Consider the following 17791-nt stretch of genomic DNA (forward strand, 5'->3'; position numbering starts at 1 on the left):
CAGTTTTTTCTGTTCCGTACATGTACTACTATGAGTAGACCAATCATTGTCGGTAAATTGACGTGATATTTTTATTCCGTCAATAAAACTCTTGATTGATCAAATATACACATCACTCCACTTTAGTAGATCTTAAATTCTGTACATTTCTATTAAATGAATATCCAAATTCCAAATTATAATTAGGGTATCCGGTGTATGTAAAAAAGAAAGTTTATACAGAATGCTACCATTTATTGTAATTATTGTTAACAATTAATATATTATCGAATATGCTACAGGAGCCGATCTACCGCGGAGACGTATAATACAGTTTAAACATCCTAAACTCTAATAGTTGTCGCTTCCATCACTTCCTTGTTCTTGTGTGTTCCGTCACAAAAAGGTCTGTTCTTTGTCTGCTTGCAGTTGCAGAGCCAATAGTCCTTCGTTTTCTCCACTTTGAATATAATAGGTCTGTAAACAAAAACAGATAGGAGGATAGTAAATAATGGGGCTAATTCTCTTGTACACAATCTCTAAACTAAACTAAATTAACAGGTCTAAATCTAGTGCTACCCCTTTCCGGAAGCAACATTACGACAGGGATAGCAATAGATTTAGACGTGTCATTTTAGTTTAGTTTAGAGATTGTGTACAAGAGAATCGGCCCCATTGACTGACAATTTTGTAGCCTAGTTGAGTTTGACTACAAACCATCAATATAAATTTTTATTTATTATTTATTCAACTCCTTAAATCTAGCATTACAGGAAATAGTCCTAATGCACTAGATTAAGCTTAAAAATGACAAGATATGTCCAAGTGAATAAAATTTTTCACAGCTTTGGAGCCAAATAAATCAGCGCCATCTCTTAGATAATTATGAACAACCCGTTTGAAATCCAGACATCTTGTCATTAATTTCTTCTTCTTCTTCTCTTAATATATGGCTTTTTCCAGTGCCATGTCAGCACAATGCACTTTGCCAGTCTCAAGTAGCTTGAAGGAGACACAGAGGAGATTGGCCGGTAAAAATGTGCAGTTAAGATCTTAAACTGTTTACTGTAATAGAAGGGTTAATTTATTGTTAGTACCATAATATAACTATTACATATAATATTACAACTGGGATCACATAGACAGACACACACATGGGAAGGTCAACAGAGAGACATAGATACACAACTTATAGCTTTAGTTTGTTAATTTTAAAAAATTTACATAGATACTTAATATAAGGACTATACACTAACATTAAAACACATTCAACATTTAGAGGGCGGGGAATTTTAGGAGGGAGGATATCGTAAAGTTTAAAGGGGAGTTTGGGACAGGAGAAGAGTATGTGGGAGGCTGATCCTTCGTCTAGACCACATTCACACAGGGAGTTGTCACGCACTCTTAATTTTGACAAGTGGACAGGGGTGGAGGCATGACCAATTCGTAGACGGCTTATAGTAGAGGTAACCCAGCGATCCGATTTTTTATGAAAGAAGAACCAAGGCCGTCGTGGAATGTTAGGTTGGATAGAAGCATAATGCTTACCCTTGATAGAAATCGATTCAGCATATTTTGAGTTCCAAGAGCTTTCCAAATCAGTTTTTGCTAGGGAACGGAAATCTTGGGGGTGGTTTATGAAATGCTTCATAGTACCCATTTCGATCGCAAGTTTAGCGCTAGCGTCGGCAGTCTCATTGCCGGTGATTCCGGAGTGGCCCGGGATCCAGGCCAGTGTAACATTTAGGCCTTTCTGTTGGCATGCATATAAAGCCTCCCTGATCCTAAACACGATAGCTACTCTCACCCTACTACGGAAAGGGTTATCCTTAAGAGCTTGTAGGCAGCTTAAGGAGTCAGTCAGTATTAAGGCTTGTCTTATGTTATGGGCTTCAACGAAAAGGACTGCTTCTAAAATGCCAATGGACTCTCCTGTGAATACTGAAGTTTCTGGGGGACACTTAAATTGAATGCTAATTTTGTATTTTGGAATCCAGCATGCTACACCAACGCATCCATTCTGGGATAGTTTTGAGGCATCAGTATATATTGTGAGAGAATCAGGCCAGTCGTTTTGTAAGATTTCATTAAATTTATGATTGGCCTCATTTGCATCTTTATGGATACCTACATTTACAATTGGGAGTTTACCAGTCAAGCTTTTATAGGGGGAAGAAAACAGAGGGAGTCTGGGAGATGAGTCAATTGGATGAGGTAGGGAAGTAAATTTGAGGAAACTTTTTAAAAGAAAGGGTTTATCCTGGTTGGCTCTGACAACACAAGACAGCTGTCGAAGGCTGTCCAATAAAGGGTGCGAGGAAAGCTGCAAAACCTTGCTGATAAAGCGGTCACATAAATACTGGCTTCTTATTTGCACTGGGGGATCAACACATTCAGCTTGTAATGTATTGGTGGGGGAAGACTTCATGGCGCCTAGTATAATTCTTAAGCATTTGTATTGAATTTTGTTTAGCTTTTCTGTAGCCGCTTTGTTAATAGGATCTAAAGTAAACAGGCCATAGTCTATGTGACTACGAACTATGGCATTGTACAAAAGTTTTTGGGAATACTGATGGGATCCCCACCACACCCCTGATAGTGCACGGAGTATGTTGATACCATTTTCACATTTTCGGCTTACATATTGGGCATGAGCTGCACCATTGAGTCTTGAGTCAAGAATCAGACCTAAGAATTTAGCTTTATTTTCAAGAGCAATGTGTTGATCATTGTAAACAATATTGGGGTCTGGAATGATTCTTTTCCGGGTGAAAATGACGGCCTTACACTTATCGGTAGACAGAGACAGACCATGATCGGATAACCATTGGCCTAGATAGTACAAAGCAGAGTTGAGACTTGTCGAAATACTCTCCATGGAAGTTGAGCTAACGTAGAGAGCAATGTCGTCAGCATATTGTAGAATGTTACAGAAATTTACGACAGATAGTTCGAGATCATGAGTGTAAATGCTATAAAGCAGTGGACTGAGGACCGAGCCCTGAGGGAGACCTTTCCAGATGGTTCTGGGGGGAAGAGAAGATGAAGAAGTTCTCACCAGAATGTTTCTGTGTGAGAGAAGATTGCAAATGATACGTGTAAGTCTCGGCGGGACACTCAGCTGTTGCAGCTTGTGCCTGAGCATTGGGAGAAGGACATTATCATATGCCGACGCTACGTCCAGGAAAACACCCACTAGGTACTCTCCTTTAGCCAGGGCTGTTCGAATATCCGTCGTAATGATTCCAAGGCTATCCATTGTGCCAAGACCCTTTCTGAAGCCAAATTGGGACCTGGCCAATAAGTCTCTACTTTCCACTATCCATTCCAACCGGTTTTTTACCAAGTGTTCCATAACTTTAGCCAAAGTGGACGAAAGAGCTATGGGACGGTACGAGTTAGGGTCTAGGGGGTCTTTGCCAGGTTTCCGTATTGGGATTATGACTTGAGTCCTCCATGGTTCCGGGATGAATCCTGTTAATAGAAACCTGTTTATCATATCAAGGTAGCAGTATTTCGCCTTATCATTAAGATTTACAAGGAAGGAGTACGGAATACCATCATTTCCTGGGGCAGAATCCTTCAGTCCGGAGAGAAATCCCTGAAGCTCAGCAAAGGTAAACGGGGCATCCACTTCATCGGGTGATGATAAAGGAGTAAGAGTAGGGAAGCTACTCCCACAGGGGACGTAGGGAGGGGCGAGCTTATCTGCAAAAGCTTCCAACCAGGAGCTTGAATCATTGGATGGTGAGTCGTTAAGCGACTGGGAGTTTCTAAATCTTTTAATCTTATTCCAAACAGAAGAAGAAGGATATCGAGGGTCTAAGGTTTCACAAAAAGATACCCAACCAGTTTTTTTCTTCTTAGACGTAAGTCTCCTAGTTTTAGCATTAATACGCTGGTATTCCAAAAAATTACTCCGGGACATATTCATCGTGTAGGAAATTTCTGCTTCTTTGCGTTGTTTGATCATATTTGTACATTCATCATCCCACCAGGGGGGTGATGAGTAGAAATCTCGTTCAGTTTTTTTGATAGTAAAATGGAGGTCGGCTGATGATTTTAAAATTTTGACAAAGTTCTCATAGTAAAGTTGATAGTCTCCATCGTCCTCCAGGCAAGGGAGGGCGTCAATAAGCATGTCAACAGTATCAGCAAATGCAGGCCATTGAGCTTTAGAGAGCTTATGTTTAAGGAGAGGGTTAGGATTTATGACTGGGATGGACCTGCGGGCCAAAGAAAGAAGGACAGGGAAGTGATCACTGCCATGCGTACTTGTGAGGGTTTCCCAGGAGATAAGTGAGGCTAGGGAGGGAGAGCAAAGAGATACGTCTATGGCAGATTTTGGGTTTTGATCTGGGTATACTCTTCTTGTCGGAGAACCGGTGTTAAGAATACAGACATTAAGCTCATCAAAGATTTCCAACAAGAGAATAGCAAACCCATCACATGAATGAGATCCCCACGCTGTGTGGTGAGAATTAAAGTCTCCCATCACTACAACAGGGGGGGGAAGAGCTGCAATGATAGATTTAAGTTCTGGAATAAGTGAAGGAAGGGGATGTGGAATATATAAGGAAAGAAAGGAAATGTCAAGGACTCTCGCAGCTACAGCATTAATCTGCTGACTGTGAGGGGGAAGGGTTATGGAAGAATAGACGAGGGAGCGCCGGATAAGTATGGCACTTCCTGCATACCCATCATCCCTGTCATCCCTAAGACAAGCAAAACCTGAGACCCTAAAATGGGAACCTGGCCTTAGCCATGACTCAGAGATGGCAAGAATAACAGGTTTGTATTCATTTATTAATAGAGCTAATTCATGTTTTCTACTGCGCAGGCTTTTACAGTTCCATTGCATTATTTTCACTAAGTCCGTTTTGTAGGAGAGAAACGATTTTGAATAAAATTTGGGCTGCGTTGGGCGGTGATGTTTGATTATTGAAATTTTCTATGATATTTACTAAAGATTTAGTTAGGATGGAGATTAGGTTATCATTGTCACTGGTGTTATGGGTAAAACCCTGATCATTATTATTTATGGCAGAACCATTATTGACGGAGGAGGGGGGTGTACCAATGATATTTTGGTGAGCTCGCCTGTCGTATCCCTTTGCTACGGGTGCTCTGGGGCGAGGACTACGGGTAATGGTTTCCCGGTAGGATCTAGGAGAGGTAGTATTGTGCTGTGAGGGGGTTTTAGGACTAGGCCTGGGAGTATATGTAGGAGGGGCAAACATTTGCTTCGTCATTTCAGCATAGGATGGCCTACTAGGGGGAAAACGGGATGAGGCTTCACTGTAGGAAATGTTATCTTGGGACATGGCCTTTTTGATAGCTTGTTGTCTGTTATGTTCTGGGCAGCTTTTATCTGTGGCTAGATGCTTACCCGTGCAAAGTACACACATTGCATTGTCCGGAGTGGTTTCACAAGAATCACCAGTATGTGGCTGTGTGCATTTAAAGCACCTAGGCTTGGAGCGGCACTGGGTCTTTATATGCCCAAACCGGCAGCAGTTCAGGCACTGTATCGTAGGGAATATATAGGTTTCTACTGGGAGTGATGTGTGATAGGAATACACTTTCGCAGGGAGCATCTGCCCCCTGAAAGTAACAACAACCGACTGGGTCGGGATCCAGGCCACTACGCCATCTACAACTTGTTTTCGGTTCAGTCGTCTTGCCTTAAGAACTTCCCCACAACCAGAGGGGAGCTCGAGGGATTCAACGAATTCATCGAGGTGCCAGTCAACTGGTACACCTCGAACCATTCCCATCCGAGTGACGTTGAATGTCGGAATATAAGCTTTAAATTCTGCTGCTTCAATTACTGGGTTGGTGAGAAAACTACTCGCAGCTTCTGCACATGAGAACTCTACCGAGACTTTATTGCGGCCGACGCTTTTCACTCCATCGTTAACTATGGATCGGATCTTGTTTTTAAATAAAAATTGACCAAATTTAATTGCCCTGAGCGCGGTGCCAGCCGAGGGATCAGCTACAGCTCGGGAAACGTAGACAATAAAGGGGCCTGAGTCTGTTTCTAGGTACTTCGAGGGGGCTTCGGAAAGAGACGGGTGGGTATAAATAGATTGGACCGAGGGGTGTGCGGTTGCGGGGTCAGGTATAGGTTTCTTTGCTGCAGACGGGGGGCTTTCATCAGATGGTCGTTTACGGCCCGCTTGGGGGACCGATGTTGAGGGCAGCGGGGTAGTTTGTACTTCTACATATTCCCCTGGGTCAGGAGGAACGTGGAGGGGGTCGTCGTGCATGCTTCCACAGCCTGGGAGCTCCTTGGGACAATCACAAAACAAATATGCTTACCAACACCAACTATTACACTAAAAAAAGCACAAAAACTACACCAAAACTCTCACTAACACGTGCGTCCGTCAACGCTACGGGCAAAGTCTTGTCATTAATTTATAGTTTGTAATTTTAGAATTATACATAGTTTATCACTAACATTTATGTTATAAATTGACGGAAAATTATCAAATTATCACTTAGTACTAGTAGTCAATGGTGTCAAACTTCTGTAAGGAACTTTTTACAAATTCCTTTCCTAACATGTTACGACCTTGCAATAGTGCAACTATTCAGTGCACATTGAACTGTGAACCTCTTCAACTTTCATCCCCCCCTGCACACATTTGTATGTATTCTATTTAGCCTGAGTATGTTAGATGTAAATTAACAAACCTTTGTGTTATCTTTAGAAACACATCTTTATGTGTGCCATCGCAAAGTGGCTGTGACTTAGATCTGCCGCACAGACACCAGGCATAGGTCTTGCCTTCCTCCAAAGTCAATTTGAAAGGTTTCCTGTCATAAACAATTCCATTGTCCAGTTGCTCATTAGCTGCATACACTTTCTTTAAAGGATTACTTGGAATTTCAGGTTTTGGTGGTTTTGTGACATATCTTGCTTGAAACTACAACAAAAAAGTTTTTAGGTTATTTTGGAGATAGTACTTTTACTGTTTTTAACAGAGTACACTAATGTTATGCAGTGCATTTCTTTAAACAACAAAATAATTTATTGCTACTAACAGATTTCCTGAAGTTATTGACTAGATTATACAGAATGTTTCGATGGAGCATTTTTATCTTATCATTTACTAATAGATACTTAAAAGTTAAACTTAGATTGTAAATAAATCTTTGGGTATTATGTGCATGAACAATTCTTATTTTTCTAGATTACTTAATTAAATTGTAAAATAAATTAAAATAATAATTATTAACTACAGACAGTAAGCTACATGAACATATATACCATATACACTACACTCAAAGAGAATATAATCACTACGTTTTATATACACTGTACAAAGAGAATATAATCACTACGTTTACACTAGTAGATAATCTATGGTTTACACTGTAGTCTGTGTATGAGAACAACGAAGAACAGAGCACAGACCAATAACATAGAACAGAGTCCAGAGAGAAACGTCAAAAATGCGTCCAAAGCAAAATCTTCACAGACTAACAAGCATGTGGCTTTGACCATGCTTGCGACAAACAGCAAACAACATGGAGACAACAGGCATTGCCAAACGTACTGTGTTGGTGGTCTGTGACAAATACCAATGTAGGTACTCTGTGGTGACAATACTGTTTCGAAACATTTCGAAATTCGACCGTCAAAGTGGTCTGTGGTCAAAGATCAAAGTTTTTCAAAATCTTTCACTTTCAAAATTTTCATTTTCCAATTTTGTTTTTATTTTTATTTTAGGAAGAAACATGATGGAATAAAAGTGCTGTAATTTGTGTAATTTATTTTTAAAATGGAACACTGCCATTGAATATTCGAATTATCTTCAGTTATGTCTAGAATAAGAGGAATAGAGAAGTTGTTAAAAGTGCAAAAAGATGGGCTGCAAGCGTTACAGGATTTGGAGCAACAGAAGAATAAATATGTTGAAACCAAGAAGAGGAAAAACGAAGAAAGTTTTGACTTGAAAGTGGACATGGAAAGTAGGTTTCAGCTTTGTTTTTTTTTATCACTTTGAACTTGAAGGTTATTTCGTAAACCATCATGCGACCTCAAAACATTTACGGACATAGAAATTATTGATTGCTTATAATTAAATTGTTTAAACATTTTTCCAGACCAGCAAATTAATGAGTTATTGCTGAAACTGCCAAAGTTAGAAAAAATATTTGACGTGCACAAGAAGATAGGCGAGGGTACGTTTAGCTCAGTGTACTTGGGCTCGCTGAAGCAGCACGGTGCGCTGCCTGACGCCGAGAAGCGCTGGTTCGCTATCAAGCACCTGGTGCCCACGGCGCACCCTGCCAGGGTAGAGCATGAGCTGCGATGCCTCCGGGACATGGGGTGAGGATGGTTCTTATATTGTACCTACATCAGGGGCTCTGGCACAAAACTTTATGATCACTTCAAATGTTGGCATTGTCACAATTTACAGCACTATGTAACTGATGGCATCAACATTTGGTGCTCAGATATTGAGTCATTATGCTTAGCTAAATTCTACAAAAACAAAATACTATATAAACTGTTTTCTGAACTGGTGGTAGTTATCTTGACTTGTCATAAGTGATATGAGTTTGCTTAAATCTGTCAACTAATGATGATCCATACTAACATTATAAATGCGAAAGTGTGTCTGTCTGTCTGCTAGCCTTTCACAGCCTATTCATTCAACTGATTCTGACGCAATTTGGTACAGAGATAGTTTGCATCTCAGGGACATAGGCTTTTTATCCTGGAAAATCAAAGAGTTCCCACAGGATTTTTGAAAATCTAAATTAACGAAGTCGCTGGCATCATCTAGTACTATATAAACTGTTTTACAATCTGGTGGTAGTTATCTCGACTTGTCATAAGTGCTATGAGTTGGCTTAAATCAGTCTACTAATGATGATAAACAATAATTGGGAAACAGATGAACTTAAGTAAATGCTCTAAAACTTATTTATTTATACTTTATTGCACACAACAACAACACAAGTAAACATAGTAAAAACAACCAAGGATCTTAATCTAATATTACTTATGTATTGGTTTCAGAGGGAAAGACAATGTGATTGGTGTGGAGCTATGCCTTCGGAACTTAGATACAATAGTGTTTGTGATGCCTTATATACCTCATAAGAAGTTTTCTGTAAGTTTCATGTGTATCACAATATTTCTTATCACTTAAGTTTTTGACAACCTCCCTGGAGCAGTGGTCTTATTAGTGGGAGGTCCCGGGTTCCATTCCTGGCAGGGGTTTGGAATTTTTTAATTTCTAAATGATATTTAGAAATTCTGGTCTGGTGGGAGGCTTCGGCAGTGGCAAGTTACCACCCTACTGGCAAAGCTGTGCCGGGCATGGGCTTTATAAAAACTGACACACCCCTTCCAGGTTAGCCCACTTCCATCTTAGACTGCATCATCACTTACCACCAGGTGAGATTACAATCAAGGGCTAACTTGTATCTAAATAAAATAAAATAAAGTTCTAACACCACTTAACTAGCCCTAACTCCAAGCCATTTGCTAGAGAATCAAGAGATGTGTCATTTTGGTAAGTAAGAAATAAGAAGACGTACTGTATATTTTTATTATTTTTAATAGACTAAGCAGCTTTCGCTGATGCGTCTGTATCAGAAGTGCTTTGAGTTTTCCAAATGTTTGTCCAATCTATTCTTGAACTGGTTAACAGAACTTTACATAACCACATCCTTAGGCAATTTATTCCATATGTGAACAACTCTGTTGGTCAGAAAGTGTTTTAATGGATTTGACGATGGCAATTGATATTGTAGCTTCATGTATATAGAACATTTTTCTGTCTTCTGTTGTAGGAATATGTAGGGAACATGGATGCAGAGGAGGTGCGTCAGTACATGAGTGCGCTGCTGGTGGCGCTGCGGCACGTGCACTCCTTCGGCGTCATCCACAGGGACATCAAGCCCAGCAACTTCCTCTATGACAGGGAGAACCGCAGGTCACATTGCAATACTCTGTGGTTATGTTGATTAATTCAAACAAGCAATCTTTAGGTATTCAAATGAACAGTTTCTGCTGGCTAGCTTTAACTGGCTATTAGGTTACCTAATGATTATATATTAGTGTTGTGGATACAGTGACGAGGCCCTCTTCTCTTGGCACTTGAATGACATTGACAGGGGGGCGCTGTTGGACAACAAAGGCTTAGAATATTCAAACATGATTGGAACAAGAACAAAGGGGACACTAGATGGCTCCGTTAGCTCCGATTTTCGTCACGCGCCAAGATAGCCTTGTCGCACTGTACATACCATGATTAATTTGATGTTATTATTTGTCAATATTTTAATTTTACCATGGTATTATGTATTATTGGGTAGTGTGTACCCGTTATCCCCATATTCAAATATGTCAATAAACCATGAAATAAGCTTAAAATCATTACCTAATGATTAGTTATATATCAGGTGGTTTAATTGAGGTAACACTAGTGGTAGTCATTTAGCATGAGATCAAAGATCTCTTTATACTTCTCATTGTGAGAGGAGGCCTGTCCTCAGATGACGATGCTAGTGATGTGCAGGTACCTGCTGGTGGACTTCGGGCTGGCGCAGCGCGCTGCGGCCGAGCCGCCGCCCGCCGCGCTGGAGGCGCCCCGCAAGCGCGCGCGGGAACAGGTACATGATATATTACTACTAACTGATGCCCGCGATTCCCTTTGCGTGGATTTAGGTTTCTAAAAATCCTGAGGGAACTCTTTGATTTTCCGGCATAAAAAGTAGCCTACGTCATTCTCCAGGTCTTTAACTACACCTACCCATGCAAATAAACATGTCAATCAGTGGCCCTACCGCGGTTGTTTGACAGCTACAATGTCACGATCGCAATCATCTCTGATTGGTTAATGCTCGCTCACTATTGGCCACAATGCATTGTTGCAACAAGAATCGCACATATTCAGCCAATCAGAACAATTGAGATTGTAATAATGATCATGTAATAAAGACAATCGCCCTACTGTTGTTCCATTGCGACGTGATTAAAGGACAAACCAACAAACAAATACACTTTTTGCATTTATAATAATATATGTAGTGACTAGTGATTTAACTGATTTGAAATCAAAACTTCTTTAGACGTAACAAGAGAGATTGCTTGAGATTTACCACAGTATACTTAATATCACTTTACACTATCAGGTGCAGAAGACTCACTCAGTAAAGACGTTTAAATAAATAGTAACTCATTGTTATACGCAATAAAGTTCAATTCAGCTCGCACAGTACTGCAGCTTAAATATAACGAACGCCTTTCTCTCGCTGTCTGAAGTAAGCTGTTTTTGCAAAACGGTTAGGAGCTAATGTAGAAATGTGTTTTGTTTCAGGACGAGTGTGTCGTTGACGCCAAGCGGATGGCACTGGACTTGTCGGTGGGGGCGCGCCGCGCCGACGTCGCGGCCCCCGCGGGCGCGCGCTGCCCCGACGTCGCGGCCCCCGCGGCGCCGCGCAGGGCTGTTCTGCCCAAGGTGCACATCCCTAAGCAGAATATTCCAAAGGTCATTGAAAATTCATTTCATTACAAACCACTTTTATTTTTATTTTATTTTATTTATACTTCTTTTGACAGTTGTTTTCTTTATACAATCAATCTGTTACCAATTAGTTACTCAGTATTTTTAGACTACTTTTGAGACTTTGTTAGACTACACCAAACCCCTATTTTACCCCCTTAGGAGTTGGATTTACAAAAATCCTTTCTTACCAGCAGCTGTCTATGTCATAGTAGCTATATGTATGCCAAAAGAGGTTGGTAAAGATCAGTCTTTTTTCGCCCATCGGACGTAACTGGGCCAGAAAAAGGACTCGCCATATTTGCTCTATGTGTCAACTGTCATGTCAACATAGAGCTAATAAGGCAAGTCTCGGATCGTACGCGCAATAGATGTGTATCATCTGAAGTGCGGCGTACTTACAGAACACGCCGGGCGAGTTCGTGCCTCGCGCAGGGCTGTGTCTGTGCGCGAACGTGGGCGGCGTGTGCACCGCGTGCGCCGCGCGGCCCGGAGCGCGCGCCCCGCGCGCCGGCACGCAGGGCTTCCGCCCGCCCGAGGTAAATATTTGGGCCCTAACTAGATAATGTTGTGGTAACATTTTTGTATCCATAACATTTACCTGAGTTCGAGAGCTCTTAGCTGGCATGAAACATTTTAAACTTTCGAAAAAAAGTCTGTCTCGCGGGCACAGTAGTACTGTACCCGTAGTATAAGATTTTACGTCTCACCAAACGTTGCTAGAATTCGAGAGTCGAAACACAATAACATCAAAGTAAAATGGACCTAAAGAGCCTTGAATTGAAGTCAAATATTCAATGCCACTGATTATAATTTCGCAATGTTTCCGCTTGGAGCGCTGGCTGTAGAAGTGTAGACAAACTTGAGCTTAAAAACAAGGCATTTAAGATCCAGTTTACTGTAACGCGGAAGTATTTCGACTCTCGAATTTGGTTTGGTTTGGTGAGACGTAAAATCTTGTACTACGGTTACTGTACTTTTATACATACGTCGCATTGGTAAAATTCGTTTGCGCAGAAAAGCGCAGCCTATCGCCGACTAAAACCAAATATACACCAATGAAACACGGATCTTATTGCTTGACGTTAAGATTTTAAACGCAGAATAACAGAGACTCGTGCCATCTCGCTGCGTGCGTGGGCATCAACCAATAGAGGACGCACGCGCGCTATGATTGGCTGAGATATTTTCGCGCCATACAAAAATAAGATTTCTGCGCGGGAACATCGGCGTAACTTATAAGAGCTGAGTGGTAGTACTGTACGGCTGCAGCGAGTAGTGAATGCGACGCAGGTGCTGCTGAAGAGCCCGCGGCAGGGCACGAGCGTGGACGTGTGGGCGGCGGGCGTGGTGCTGGCCAGCCTGCTCACGGCGCGGTACCCGTTCTTCCGCGCCGCCGACGACGTGTCCGCGCTGGCCGAGCTCACCGACCTGCTGGGCACCGAGCCGCTGAGGAGAACCGCGCACGCGCTAGGTGACACCTTGCTTTTATTTCGTTTCGACTTCGTTCGCGTGGATATAGGTTTCAAAAATCCCGTGGATTTCCAGGACAAAAAGGAAGTATCCTATGTGTTAATACATAGGATACTTCCAATCCAAGGTACAATCTATCTCCGTTCCAAATTTCACCCAAATCTGTTCAGTAGTTTTTGCGTGAAATAGTAACACACACACATACAATATTTCGCCGTTATAATAGTGTGATGTGATAGTGTGATTAGCGTGAAATGTGATATTAGTGTGATTAGCTGACATAATCTCCTAAAGCATACCAGCTCATTCTTGAAATCAAATTACAGAGTCACAAAATGGAGATGAACCAATCTAAAAATGAGATTCCATTACATTATCCTGCATCATTGATCATAAGTGGAATGCACCACTTTCAAAAGTAAGGCATGTACATATGAGAAGGGAACTACAGCTTCTTGAAATACCAAGAAAGCATAAATTATTCATCGTTAGTGGTGCGATGAAGGTACCATTAATTACTTACATAATTTACTTATCTTTAAGCCCTAAATGTTTGGTGCAAACGCTCGTGTGTTTCTTCCTTCAATCCGGGTGACGTGTCGCACACGCAGGTCGCCGCATCGTGACGTCGTCGCGTCGCCGCGGCCTGTGCCTGCGGCGGCTGGCGGCGCACCTGCGCAGCGCGGCGCGCGCCTCGCCCGACCCCTCCGCCCCGTCCTGCGGGGACTGTCGCCTGCCCCTCCCGCACTGTTTGTGCAGAGACGAGACCAGACCCGTAAGTACAGTATAAATAAATAAATAATAATTATTATTTATTTATTTAATAATTGCTGATCGCAAATCTCGAGAACAGCTTAACCGATTTCGGTAATTCTTTTTTTATAATATTCCTTGAAGTACGAGGATGGTTCTTACCGAGAGAAAAATTTAAAAAAAATCCTGAAAAGAAGACTGTTAGGCGGTACGAAGTTCGCGGGGGCAGCTAGTTGTAAATAAAATAAAATCGAAGTGACACTTTTTCTGTGCTTATACACGCAAGAAGCGTTGATGCGAATTTTGTGTAACCATTATATTATGTGAATTTCCAGGCAGATGCAATAAACAACACGGTCACAATAGCAGGGTTCCCCGACTCGGCCTTCGCCCTCGCGGCGCGGCTGCTGGAGCCGCTGCCCAGCGAGCGGTACTCCGCGCACCAAGCCCTGGAGCACCCCTTCCTGACCACCCGCCTCACACCACACTCCACTAGGAACACTGATAAGTCGACATAAACCCTGCAACGAAGAACATTCTATAGTACGCGACAGGTCGAAGACAATCGGAGAGGGATCGCCCCGCACACCCGCACTGCCCCCGCACTAACCCGGTGCGGGCGAGCGCGGCTGACGTGCGGGACGTCGCCGCCTCAGATCCCGATTGATCTACCGTCTTATATCTTAAAAGCAGATAATATATCTTAAAAGCAGTTAACTGCCAGAAATTTATTTTATGTAAAATTTTGAGTTATCGCCAAAAAAGTACGAATTTTTAAAAACTGGTGTTTCTAACAAGAACGCTTATCAGGACCAAGATTTTTAAATAGTTTTTATTTTTGTAGCAAACTTTTTAGAAACATATTTTTTTCTAAATTCATATCGTTTTGGCGATTTGGAATCATACCATATTAATGATAAATATTGAAGGGTCGTTCACTCCACGCCTATTTCGATCTATGCTCATAATCTGAAACTCAAAATGTTCTTCCTTGCATGTGTCGAAATAATTATAGTCCGTACAAAATGACCTCTCACGCGCCATTTTAATTTATGGGTTAACTGTCATGTCAAATGTGCGGTTCACCCTTAAAATAAGGACTAAAATCGTACATTTGACATGACAGTTGACACATAAAGTTAAAATGGCGCGTGAGGAGTTAAATTTTACGTGTTTTAGGGTTCCGTACCTCAAAAGGAAAAACGGAACCCTTATAGGATCACTTTGTTGTCTGTCTGTCTGTCAAGAAACCTACAGGGTACTTCCAGTTGACCTAGAATCATGAAATTTGGCAGGTAGGTAGATGTTATAGCTGACATTTGGGGAAAAATCTGAAAACCGTGAATTTAGGGTTAGATCACACAAAAAAAATTAAGTTGTGGTCATGAACTAATAATTAGTATTTTCAACTTTCGAAGTGAGTGACTATATCAAGTGGGGTATCATATGAAAGGTCTTTACCTGTACATTCTAAAACAGATTTTTATTTATTTTTATGCATCATAGTTTTTGAATTATCGTGCAAAATGTCGAAAAAATACGACTGTAGTACGGAACCCTCATTGCGCGAGACTGACTCGCACTTGGCCGGTTTTTTACAATATTTAAGACTGTATCTAGAATGAAAAAGTATTTAGTTCATATTCGTCTGGCGAGTTAGTCGTGAGTTTTTTTTTGTTCAAAATGACCTGTCTGGTGTGTACAATAGTATTTGTATAGAAGTTGTTGTAATACTGGATTACTAACTACACTAATAAATGAAAATACCAGACAGTGGTACTGATTCTAACCACAACTTAATTTTAGAGTATTGGCATCCCCTTCCTACTAATATAATATGAAAAGGACGGATTCAGTTTGACAGTCTTAAATTTAAATTAGAACTGTCAAACCTCGTGACTTTAGCTGCCAGTAGCGAGCCTACTGTTTAAATTTGTAGCGTACACTAAAATTTTGTGTCTTTAAATTTCAAATTCATGTTCAGTCCTTTTTTAGCTATGTTAAAAAGAAAGAGATGCAGATACTCTTGTACGGGAGCGGTGTGCAGGCTCGACCGTACCAAAGGGAGATCTCCCACCGAGCGGTTCGGTTGGTTGTGCTCGGTAGCGCCAGCTGGGCCGACGGTTGTATCTTGAAACTTCTGTATATAGTCCAGATTGCAGAAAACTCCGTTAGTGCGAGGACTGTCGGTGGTACAATTGTTCGGAACTACGTCATGAAATGTTATCGATTAAACAGCGCCATCTAGTTGAATCTGTGGCAACCGCCACACTAAATTTAGTTTAGAGATAAACAAGAGAATCAACGCCAATGAATTGTTTAAGAGGATGTTTAAAAAAAGTTAGGTTATTTCTTTCGTATTTTATTTCCTTTTAAGTTTAGTGGTTTGTGTAAGAGGTAGCTGTTTTGTTGAAGTTATTGTTGATTAGTTGTAACATGGATCTCAGAGCTAATTTAAGTTTTTAGTACAAAGTGGGCGGTTGCTCTGTTTTTGTGAAGTTGCACAATTTAGTCACATTAAAACCCAAGAGCTTTTTAGTTTTTACTATTTGTGCTTCCTTTGACTGAATGAGTTAGTTTTGTTGATGTGTTAAGTCTGACTAGACTTGTATTAATAAAATCTGTGCGCCAAATACTAAGTAGACATCAACCTTAGACTAGTCGTCACAGACTTTCAACATTTCCGCTAGATATTTTTGAATGTGAAGGAGATATCATATTTACAACGTTTACAAGTAATTCACTGCGATAAATGCTTGATGCTGGGATTGGATAGGACAGGCTAGTTGTTATAGTTGTTGCATTTCACGAAGGCGAGTGGCTCATGTTTAAGTCGTATCGGTACAAGTAGGGTACACTGATTGGTCCGACATGCACGCACATTTACGCAGTGACCATGTAAACGACGTTACCACAGTAAAGTTTACTCGCCTTCGTGAATTGCAAAATCTGTACGACGTACGTCTCCTACTCCAAAGGTTGGAGGTTCGATTCCGGGCACACATCTCATAAGCTTTCGGAGTTATGTGAGTTTTAAGCAATTAAACATCACTTGCTTTAAGAGCTAGCGCGCACCGCGGTAAATTTCCGTACGTTTTTTTCCGCAAAATCTGTGAACTATAGAACTATTTGGAAGCGCGCGCACTGCGGAATTAATTCCGCACCGGATTTTGATATATTTAAATTCAACTTGACGGATTTCAAAACGCCACGCAACGCAACTATAGTTCACAGATTTTGTGGAAAAAAATGTACGGAAACTTGCGCGCTAGCTCTTACGGTGAAGAAAACCTGCATAGCCAGTGAGTTCGCTATTATGTTTTGTATTGATGTGTAAAGTCTGCCAATCCGCACTTGGCCAGCGTGGTGCTGGTGGACTAAGGTCTAACTCTTCTCACACTGAGAGGAGAGCCCGTGCTCTCTGACTTCTAGTGAGCAGGCGCGCGATGGGTTGATCAAACAGAACTCAACCTCAAGAGTACGCATATACAAGATTTTGCGCGAGAACATAATCGTAAAATGTTGGCGGGGGACAGGGGAGAATGCTTTGTTGTGATTGGTGGACTCTAAAGTCACGTAATCGAGACAATGTGCAGATTGAGGGTAGGGAACGGGCGTGGCCCGACTTTTATGCTAAGCAACTGCCTAAGCTTGGCGTTGGGGGGTGTCCGGCTATTAGGCGTCTATAGGCGGTGGTCTGTGGTTGATCATGATGACTGATAGATTTTAATTATATTTGGTGCACAGATTTTATCCGATAACTTTACAATAATAAGCTTAATTAGGATTTTGGGTATGAAATGTGATCAGTTCCAATGCGACGTGTGCCTTAGGTATGTGTTCACTACACTCTAGAGTATTGTTATTTCATTGTTACTATTCACTCCAAATAAATGTTGCTTCCAACACTTGCAGTTTTTCTTTTTAACCTGAAGAATCTTTATATTCCACTAGCTGTTGCCTGCGACTTCGTCCGCGTCCCGCGGGATGTCGTTTCCCGTGGATTTTCCAAAAAAAAATTTTATACAAGCTGTGATAGCCTGTTGGTTAGG

The 17791-nt window shown here is 41.4% G+C and overlaps 4 protein-coding genes across 5 annotated transcripts in view; 2 read left to right on the forward strand and 2 right to left on the reverse strand.

Annotated features, from left to right (window-relative positions):
* LOC117996854 (apoptosis regulatory protein Siva) overlaps nt 1-17791 on the forward strand; it is a 171374-nt gene that overhangs the window by 18102 nt on the left and 135481 nt on the right. The window lies entirely within an intron of this gene.
* Nucleotides 220-7368, reverse strand: LOC117997390 (CDGSH iron-sulfur domain-containing protein 3, mitochondrial). 2 transcript variants are annotated; one of them, XM_069498425.1, is made up of 3 exons: nt 7259-7368; nt 6682-6914; nt 220-456 (listed from the first exon to the last, which is right to left on the reverse strand). In XM_069498425.1, exons 1-3 carry the CDS (start codon nt 7259-7261, stop codon nt 324-326), a joined length of 369 nt encoding a protein of 122 aa, XP_069354526.1. In that variant the 5' UTR covers nt 7262-7368; the 3' UTR covers nt 220-323. The 2 variants fall into 2 exon arrangements, with proteins under 2 accessions (XP_069354526.1, XP_034841552.1); XM_034985661.2 differs by lacking the exon at nt 7259-7368 and adding an exon at nt 7033-7252.
* On the reverse strand, nt 4822-6602 carry LOC138402286 (uncharacterized). The gene has a single exon (XM_069498424.1). The coding sequence runs from the start codon at nt 6249-6251 to the stop codon at nt 4824-4826; it is 1428 nt and encodes a 475-aa protein (XP_069354525.1). The 5' UTR covers nt 6252-6602; the 3' UTR covers nt 4822-4823.
* LOC117997393 (cell division cycle 7-related protein kinase-like) lies at nt 7653-17647 on the forward strand. Its single transcript, XM_034985666.2, has 10 exons — nt 7653-7962; nt 8098-8323; nt 9020-9113; nt 9799-9941; nt 10527-10620; nt 11328-11498; nt 11918-12052; nt 12807-12987; nt 13598-13761; nt 14075-17647. Exons 1-10 carry the CDS (start codon nt 7812-7814, stop codon nt 14255-14257), a joined length of 1542 nt encoding a protein of 513 aa, XP_034841557.1. The 5' UTR covers nt 7653-7811; the 3' UTR covers nt 14258-17647.

This window comes from Maniola hyperantus, chromosome 4 (assembly GCF_902806685.2).
Source record: "Maniola hyperantus chromosome 4, iAphHyp1.2, whole genome shotgun sequence".
Taxonomy (NCBI): Eukaryota; Metazoa; Arthropoda; class Insecta; order Lepidoptera; family Nymphalidae; genus Maniola; species Maniola hyperantus.